Below are 10,149 nucleotides of genomic sequence, written 5' to 3'. Positions count from 1 at the left end.
ATGTGAGAGCACAAAACCTCAAAATGCTGGGTCAAAGACCTTGGATCATCACACTCCTTTCTGGCTGAAAAATGTAAAATATTATTATTACTTATCCAATTTTTTAAATTTTTTATTTAGCACACACACACACACACACAAACACATATGTATATATATATATATATATATATATATATATATATATATATATATGTGTGTGTGTGTGTGTTTGTGTATACATATATATGTGTGTATACGTATATATGTATACATAAAAATTCAAAAAAATTCAGAAGGAACAGTTAATAGGGCCCAATAGTTTCACTATACTGCTGATCAATATTTGACCAAAAGTACTTCAGCAGGATCTTAAAGTATAACTTATTAACGTCTGTGTTTCTGTTTCACATGGACCTAAAAAAAAAAACATTACAAACTCTAAAACCACTTCCTGACATGCAGCAGCTACAATCTAGTATATATGTCTGTACACACAGTACAAGCTGAACATTTCATTCAAGTTTTTATACAAGAATAAACTCAAAGTTGTGAATCAAAAACACATTTTTTGTCATATATGTAGCATATGTCCTTTCTACGTCTGCGTCTACGTCCTTGTGGTTTACAAAAACGTAGATCTCACTTTTCTTGTGTGGTTTGGAAATTACACTTGTATTTCCCCTTGTGTTGGAGTAGGTCAAAAGTAGATAGTGGGATGTTTCCGTCAAACATTTTCAAAGAGGTCATACACCTGCTGTATTAAAAAACAAAACAAGGAAATGCAAATAACCTTTGATTAAGGCTGAAACCATACAGGGCTGTATTGACAAAGTAGTTCCATCCATCCTTTTACAACAAGGCAAAAGGTGAGGTACACCATGTGAGAGCTACTAGTCTAGACAGACAACCATTTGCAACTATGGGCAATTTAGAATCACCAGTTAAGCTAACCCCACTGACTGCATGTCTTTGGACTTTCGGAGGAACCTGGAGTACCTACAGAGACAACATGAAAGGCAATGGCCAAATTCAAACCCAGAAGGTTCTTGCTATGAAGTGCTAACCACCATGCCATCTGCTGCCCAATGCCAAAGATTTGTTTTATTTTATATTACTGAGATATCTAGTTTGCCTGTAGAAAACATGGGGGGGGGAAATAAAGCAGAAATGCTAAAGTGAAAAGACAGGCCTGCGCATCCGCTCAAGTCTTGCTTACTGAATAATTTCTGTTTAATTCTTAGTTTTCTGTGTGTTTATCTCTTCAACTTAATATATTTCCGTTCATGAATTATGTGAGGCCTTCAGTTCTTTGTATGTTGTTCTGGGGTCTTTTTTTGACCCCTTAGATGAGTCCTCACTGTTCTTTTGGGGCATTTTTGGTTGGCCGGCCACTCCTTGGAAGTGAAAGGAAATATATTAAGTTGAAAGGATAAACACAAAGAAAACTAAGAATTAAACAGAAATTATTCAGTAAGCAAGACTTGAGCGGATGCGCAGGCCTGTCTTTTCACTTTAGCATTTCTGCTTTATTTTTCCCCCCATGTTTTCTACAGGCAAACTAGATATCTCAGTAATAATGGCTCTCACTGTGGTTCCCTGTGTACACACAGTACAAGCTGAACATTTCATTCAAGTTTTTATACAAAAACTTGGTTTTTGTATAAAAAGCTGTGGTTCCCTGGGGAGTCTCACAGCTTTAAAAAATGCCAGACTGTTAGATCTCAATTTGTTTTTGTTTTGTTTCTCATTTGTTCCTGAGTTTCCTTGGACCTCTTCATGATGTCTCATGTCATGATCATGAGGATCCTTTGGTCTACTCCACTTTGTCAAGCAGGTCCTATTTAAGTGATTTCTTGATTAAGTAATCTGGTGTGGCAGTAATCAGGACTGGGTGTGGCAAGAGAAATTAAACTCAGCTTTCCAAAGATGTGATACACCACAGTTAGCATATATTATAACGGGGAGGGCAATCACTTTTTAACACAGGGCCATTTAGGGTTGGATTTTTCCCCTCACTTAATAATAAACACCTTTCTTTAAAAAAACTGCATTTTGTGTTTCCTTGTTTTATCTAATAATTACATTTGTTTGACAATCTGAAACAATTGTGAGCAATGTTTGTCAAAAAAGTGTGACAAACATAAAAAAAAATAGGATATCGGGAAGGTGGAAACCCTTTTTCACATTTTTAGAAGATTTTTAGTAGACATCAAAAGTCCTACAAACATTAAGTTATGCATTTTTTCCTATAGTTTTGTTTAAATAGTTGTGTAAAATGGAAAAAAAATACCTTTCACCTGAATTTTTGCAACTTTTTCCTCCTCACTTTGTATCTAGAAATGAGTAGCATTAGGCAGAGAGCATGTTCTTTCCATTTCCCCTGTAACAAAATTGCAGCAGTGCGGTTTCTGATGACATAAGGAAAGAAGGTCCACCTCTAGCCACATAAAGGAAGCTGCTCACACACAGACTGCCACTCAACTTGCAGTGCAACAAGTGACACTAATTACTTAAAACGTTGCGAAACCTGGACAGAGAACTTTAAAAAAAATCCCAATTCAGCAATTTACTTCGCAACGATGTGTGATATTGATCTCTCTCAAGCTCTGGACTGGTAAGTTCAAGAAGTTTTATTCAGTTAATTTTTTTTAAATTTAAGCCAAAAGCTAATGCTTTTACTCTTAACAACATAATGTGATTTTTACGTGATTATGGATATGTTAAGTAAAATTCTAAATGTTTTATGCTTTTGATCTCAAACCAGTAGCTAAGGGTGGAGTTTCCCAAAATCATTTGCAATTATAGAGTTACATCCTGGGTTATTGTTTGCGAAAAGGGAACAGCTCCAGTCTGGCAGCATGTTTCGTTTCCCATTCCCTCACTGTAATCATATTGTACTTGCATTCTGTGTCTAAATACATTGCTTGACAATGCATGGTGTTCACATTACAACAGACATTTGTGTATATAGGTATGTAGGCTTATATTGATAATTATATACATTTATTTGTGTTTTTATTCCATTCAGTGTCTTAAAAATGTTTTATTTCATATTTCAGCTCACCTGAAGAAGCAATTAAATCCACCTGCTTTGACATGAAGGTAAGATTTTTCCCTTTCATAACTTTTTCATATCATATCTTTACATTGTCACACACATATACATTCAATAAAATTTAATTTAAATGCAGTTTTTAAACAAATTTGACTATTTCATGAAAAATATCATCTTATTTTGAATTTGATGGCAGTGAAATGTTCCAAAAAATTTGGGTCAAGGGAAGCAAAAGGCTAAAAAAGTTTGGCGGGGTGTGGTCTGTAGCGCCACATCCGGCTGATACACCGGAGCTGCATCAGCTCATCACACCTTCCCTGCATTTAAGTCTGTGCTGGGTCCTGACTGTGTTGTTGTTGTTGGTGTGTATGTTCGGCTGCAAGCTAAAAAGCTGCAGCCGTGTCTGTAAAACAGCAACCGTGAATAAAGTATGCTGGAAAGCATGAAAATGTGGTCGGGTATGCCGTGGATCTATTACAGTGGTGCCAAAACCCAGGATTGGGGCACAGCAGACAGCAGACCCAGGGCTGGACCAGCCAGGGAAGGCGATGGCCCAAATGGTGGCCGAGCTCGCGGCCATGCAGAAGGAGCAGTAGGGAAGAAGGGAAGAACTGCAGGACCGGACTAAGGACTGGATCCAGGTGATTGAGAGTTTGGCAGCTTGGATCTGGTCCTGGCCGACACTGCCGCACCCCCCACAGGCATCCTTGGACTGCGTGGGAGTGGCTGAGGCCGGGACTGCGCCCATGCCAGTCCACAGGGTGAGACCAGCCAGGGCACAGCCTACCTCCACTCCCGTACCCACTCGACGGGTGGGAGCGACTGGTGCCCCTGCAGATGCCTGAACCTGCTCCTGCTCCCCGGAGGAAGGCAGCTGAGCCGGAGGTCGGGGCGTGCGAGGCAGCTGCTCAGCCAAGGCCGGAGGTCGAGGCAGCGTACGACCTGCCCAGCTGGAGAAGGAGGTCAGGGCACCAGGAGGACCTACCCAGCAGGGGCTGGAGGTCGAGGCACGGGAAGCACCGGCCAAGCCAGAGGTCGGCGGACTGGCCCGGCTTCCACCAGAGGCTGGCATGCTGTGTGGTCCAACACAATGGCCACCTGCCAAGCCGCCCGGAAGCCTCGGCCCACGGCTGCAAGTACTGCATTCAAGCCTGTGCTGGGTGCTGACTGTGTTGTTGTTGTTTGTGTGTATGTTCAGCAGCAAGCTGGCAAGCTGGAGTCGTGTGTTTGTAACAGCAACCATAACAAGTAAAGAAGTATGCTGAAAAGCATGAACCAGTGGTTGTGTTTGTTACAGTAAGTAGCAGTAAGTAATGCAAAAGGGATTCAAACATATCACCATTTTCTCTGGACCATGGCTCATTTCAAATGGACTGAGGCTGTCAAGGTTTGCCAGTGTTGTAGATGGAAGGCGGACCCAAAAGCAGCATGTCACAGATGAAAGGTAGCTTCATTGCCAAACTCTTACAAAGATGCAAAAGTTCAAATCAGGGGTAAAAAAAAAATCAAACAACCAAGACTCTTTGAGGAAACGTACTACTAGGAGGGTCAACCACAAGGGACGATGTGACAAAGGACAAGGGGACACAATAAATACATAACAGGTAATGAGGGGAGAGGAAATAGGTGGAAAACACAATGGGAGCAAATCAGAAATAATGAGACAAAGGAAGTAGCACTCAACACAACAACACATATAATTATGGCATGCGCATTTGTAAACAGTCCATGTAAAGTCCAAGTGTGAGTGGCTGGAGAGATGGGGTTACTTGGGACCACGGTCCCTGGTTTTCCTGAGACAGGAGGAGCTGGCGATGGCCTCTGAGGGTGGCAAAGGCAGCTTTCCTACGTAGCTTTCCTGTTCTCAGTTCTCAAAACCCATAGCCACCAACTCAGGGACCTGGAGAGAGGCAAAGTGGAAAACCATTCTCTTTTGGATAAACGCATGGAAAGCACCATGCTTTCCACACTAAAGAGGGGGGGACCATATAGCATTTTATTAGCGCTTATTTCAAAAGCTGGCATCTCTGATGGTATGTGAGCATGTTAATGTCTATGGAATTGACTTGACTGACTTGAACATCTGCAAAGATACCATCAGTGTTAAAAGGTATACACAGGTTTCAAAGCAACATATGCTCCCATCCATTTTCAAGGAAGGTGAGATATTGTGCTGCCATCAAATTCAAAATGACCATATTTTTTCCTTGAGATGGTACATTTTCTCAATTAATTCTCAAAATGAAATATTGGTTTATGAGATTTGCAAAACTTTACATTCAACACATTACATTGTTTTGGGCAGTGTCTAACCTTTTGGGCATTGTTTTGTACTTGCAAGAGTGTACAAAAAATAGTGTACAAAAAAGTGTACATAGGCAACAATATATCTAAGTGAGAGTTACAGAATAGCATTTTTTATGGAGCAATGTTGAGGTTACATAACTTGTCCTGAGCTGCATTATTTTTGTCCCACTATCAACTTTGTATGGCATGGATGAGAAGAAGCAGCAGAAGTTTGACTTCTTGTTTTTCTGCTTTGTATTATGCAGGAGGTTGAAAGTGAGATCTTCAGACTTAATGAGGGTTTGGAGCTGATGGTTTCCCACAACAGAAGGACCATGCAGAGTGTGGCTCTTTTAGTGCTGGGGGTAAACAGGATGAAAAAGCCACTTACTCAAAGTGACAGGAAGCTCAGTGATGATGATGTCATGAACATCATAGACAGTGTAGTGAAAGGTAATACACTGTTAATAACAATAATACTGTTATACAATATAAAAAATTCCTCTTATGGCTTATATAATAAAAATAAAACCACACAGTTACCACACTGCTGTGAAGAAATACAAAATTTCGGCTGTTTAGCTCTCTCAATTGTATTTCTCTTGTTTGGATACATGGACGTGACATATTCTCATACAACAGATATTGTGGGCAACCACATAAGTAAACTGATGTCTATATTTAGGCACTGTAAAAATGAGACAGTGCTGCCATCACCAGGTCAAATTGGAGATTACAAAATCTGCCCTCTATACAGTTATCATACAAAATGCTGTTATTAAAAAAATTTGGATCAAAAACACCTTTTAAATAAAAATAGTACGAAAAAATGATTCATTTTCATAGTCCCACTGAAAATTAAAAACAACAATTTAATAAATATAATTCTATCATTTAACACAACTCTTATCATCATTGTGTTTTTTCCCCTCATTTTCTTCTTCACAGAAGAACAATAAATAAAATAAGTCCGACATTATTGTTTGCTCAATAATTTTGTAGCAATATCTGGGTTAAGCATACTGACCACATCATACTGATGTGATTACTGATGTATTTTTTTCTCTTTACTGAGACCTTAAAGAGCTGGAGCAGCTCATTTACTATTTTAATATGTCAAACATCAATGACAGCTATCAATTTATAATTGAAACTAAAGTGCAATTATGCTTAAGCTGGATAATTTTTTTTTTTTTTTAGAAAAACAGAAACTGCTGCTTGTCTAGCTTTAGGTGAATAGAAATTTTTGTTGTTTTTCCTTGTTCTGTTTCCTCTGTCTGTTTAGAAACTGTTTGGCCTCCCACCAAAGGAACAAAACGAAGGGACTTCCTGCGTGCCAACAGTGAGAAAGCGTTGACACTGTGTGACAACTCTCAGAAAGATCTTGTCCTGTCAGGAGAGTTACAGCTGCAGGCCATCACTCTGCAAGGGGGAAATTGCCACCGCAAAGGTACACACAGGACACAAAATCATTTACATAAGCAGGTATATTAACGTACTGGTACTAAACTTGAGTATTTCAGGTTCATGCCGCTTTATAGTCCTACTCCACTGAATTTCAGAGGTATTATATCTGATGACCCTCAGCTTCAAGGTTGGAAATGTAACATCAGTTTTAACAATCTAATAAAGTTAGATTGGAGTCCCAACAGCTGCTTTTACTTAAAGAAGTAAAAGCAGCTGTTCTTTATGTAAGACTTGTAGTTGTAGCAAGTATGTTTAACCTGTTGGACTTTAGGTAGAGAGTGTTATCCATCCGTCCATCACTACCAACTAAAAACAAATGGCCATTCTGCACAACTTCAGTCTTCCAACTACACATGAGCTCCTGTTCTTACTTTTTTTGTTTCCTTACGTTAGTGAATTTTAAAATGTCGCGGTACATCCCTTCCGTCCCTCCTGGTGACTCTCCTGGTCTGATTGTCGTCCTGTCTATCAACAACAACCTGTACATGTCTTGCCGCATGGAAGCCGATAAAGTTGTGCTGTTTCTGGAGGTAAATATAAATTCACATGATGCAATCCCATTTTATTTATTTTTAGAGAGTATTAAATAGACAAATTCTCCTTGCCTCCAGCCTCCTGTCTTACCCTGTCCTATCATTTTTAACTGAAAATTATAATGGGGATTTAATAAGTCCAATATTTTACTTTTTATGTCATACTTTTAAGTTGATGTTTATAGATTTTTACTACTAGTATTACAACTTATACAGGAGACTGTATAACAATTTTTGTTTTAAAACTATTTACTCTGAGTAGTTTTATCCAATAACTTTGACTTATGTCTGAATTTTCCTTTTATATCAATTGATGACAAAATTTTTAAGACTTTTTAGAAGTTTATCATCTTTAAATTTCAATCCAAAAAATCAGATTCATCAAAATTTCCACTTTTTAATTTCCTTTCTTAACTGATTATTTTATTCACAAATTATTTTCTTCACAAGTTTTGAGTCACCTCACATACCTCTTTACTGCAAAATATGGATATTTTTCCTAATGATTATGTCCAAGTTTTGACTTTCCATAAACATTTTTCTTTTTCATTGAGAAGAAATGTGTTTCCATGCATGCAAAAATGACTGTAAAATGTTTTCTTTTCATCTCTTTCTGCCAGCAATACCATGATGACATTTTAACTGACAGAGACATGGAGCGATTTCTCTTCTACAGGAAAACCACTGGAATTTCTCTGACCACTTTTGAGTCTGTCAAGTTCCGCGGCTGGTACATCAGCACTTCACAACAGGAAAACCAGCCCGTTGAACTGTGTAAGGTGGATGCTGCCAGTCGTCTTACAAACTTCAGAGTAAACTAAAAGATGTTGTAGGACCCGTGCATCCACATGATTTTTGACATAATTACTAGATGAAGCAATTATATATAGTATTGCCTGAGTCTGTAGTGGCAGTGCTCTGTACTTATTGAAGTAGAAAAGCTAATGATCCAGTGTAACCTATCAAAAGCACTATTACTTTATAATACCTTTACTTACAACATACTTAAAAATAAACAAAGAAAAAAAAACTAGAAAACACATGCCTTCTTTGTTGGAGAAAACTGTAACAGGATATTCCTTAAAACTACTGATATATTTTCTTTTTTTCTAAAAAGCTATTATTTTCTATTTGAGTTTATGCTATTGCTGTGGCTTTTTAGCTGTTAATCTTCTGATTTAAGTCTTCTGCAGTTTTTTTTGTACTAAGACCTTTAGAGGTTAAGCTTTTCATTTTCTGATATCTGCTGGTGTTGTGGGTTAAAAAAATACTGTTATGTATTTATTTTTTGAATTTCCTCCTTGTTAGCTTGTATTTTGTATTTTTTTAAAACCTCTTTTTGTGAAGAGTCTGTATATCTTTAAGAACTTGTAATATGTCTTCTCTAACCAGTGTAAGGATTTTCAGTACCATATTAAAACAAGCCAGTGTCCGGCAGCCTCGCCTCTGTCTGCGCCCCAGGGCGGCTGTGGCTACAATGTAGCTTGCCATCACCAGTGTGTGAATGTGTGTGTGAATGGGTGGATGACTGAATGTGTAAAGTGCTTTGGGGTCCTTAGGGACTAGTAAAGCGCTATACAAATACAGGCCATTTACCATTTACCATTTTCCGTCTATTAAATTAATGTATAGTTTCAACTGATAGATCTAATGAACTGAGAACAAAAAGTAAAATTAATTAACTGTTTGGTAAGAAATTGGGTTGTGAGAGCCTACTTTAGGATTCTGCAAATAAATAATACCCTAATCTGCTGTACTTCCTACCTACAGATCTTCCTACCAAACTTGGGATATAATTTGGGAAATTACTCTTCATCAGTAATCCTTTCACTTGAGCATTGGTTGTAATAGCCGCATTGTGAACTTACATTAATGCATTTTCATGTCATAGAGATACGTTCATTTCTTGGAGAAATGTTGTTTTTGCATTTATTCAGGGTTTATTCAAGACACTCGCCTACGTGAGCCTTTTCTTCAGAATAAGCACTATGTAAATCTCAAGTGAAGGAAAGAAAAGCATTGTATATGATGGTAAATGATTGACAGAGTGAATTTTTTTTTAAATTAGGTTTTGTGAAATTATATATACTGATTTTGATTTATTTGTATTTTGTTGCACTATATCGTTCATATCATTTGTTGCCTAAAATCTTGTAACGGCATGTAACTGCATTGTCATAATTTATCCAATAAAGAACGCAAATTTTACATATTTAAAATTTAATTTGATCACCTTTGCTAATCTTAAATTTATTGCACTTGATCTGTAAAGAACATTTGTGTTTATTATTATTGTTAATCGGTGCTGATATTTATGAAATTTATATTTGTGTAATTGATTGACTGCTGAAAATGTCTTGAACAACATTGAGACAATGCGGAGACTCTAGCAACCCTTAAATGTAATGAGAAACATCTTTATTAGGTGACCAACGCATTTCGGCTAATGGCCTTCATCAGGGTCAGTGTAAAATGTGAAACAGTTTGTGTTCAAATAAAAGAAAGGAAACAGATTTTTTTCAAATGGATGAATCACACCTTCACAAACAAACATGTGACCAATTGACATTTAAGGAGGTGGTATTGGCTATTTGGTAAATTGGTTATGTCACAGTCCAGGTGCTTTCATTTTGTGAATAACTTGAAAATCTTAGCTCAAACAGCTGCAAAACCTCTTTGCCCAACACGGGGATATTGAATTCTACAAGATAAACCGATAAATATGTGTGTCTGAGTCTTCTATCAAAAGTTACAGCTATCTTTATGCAGTTGTACAAAAACGCTTTATTTCGCCAAGACAGTGCGTTTCTCACTATTACATGCATT

At 37.7% G+C, this 10,149-nt stretch overlaps 1 protein-coding gene across 1 annotated transcript; it reads left to right on the top strand.

The window, feature by feature from the left end:
- Nucleotides 1-1,490: 1,490 nt before the first annotated feature.
- LOC100693282 (interleukin-1 beta) lies at nucleotides 1,491-9,836 on the top strand. The gene is made up of 6 exons (XM_005457887.3): nucleotides 1,491-2,596; nucleotides 3,042-3,084; nucleotides 5,590-5,776; nucleotides 6,609-6,773; nucleotides 7,184-7,320; nucleotides 7,944-9,836. Exons 1-6 carry the CDS (start codon nucleotides 2,562-2,564, stop codon nucleotides 8,142-8,144), a joined length of 768 nt encoding a protein of 255 aa, XP_005457944.1. The 5' UTR covers nucleotides 1,491-2,561; the 3' UTR covers nucleotides 8,145-9,836.
- Nucleotides 9,837-10,149: the final 313 nt, after the last annotated feature.

This window comes from Oreochromis niloticus, linkage group LG7 (assembly GCF_001858045.2).
Source record: "Oreochromis niloticus isolate F11D_XX linkage group LG7, O_niloticus_UMD_NMBU, whole genome shotgun sequence".
In the NCBI taxonomy this organism is placed as follows: domain Eukaryota; kingdom Metazoa; phylum Chordata; class Actinopteri; order Cichliformes; family Cichlidae; genus Oreochromis; species Oreochromis niloticus.
This window is presented reverse-complemented; position numbering and strand designations above follow the sequence as displayed.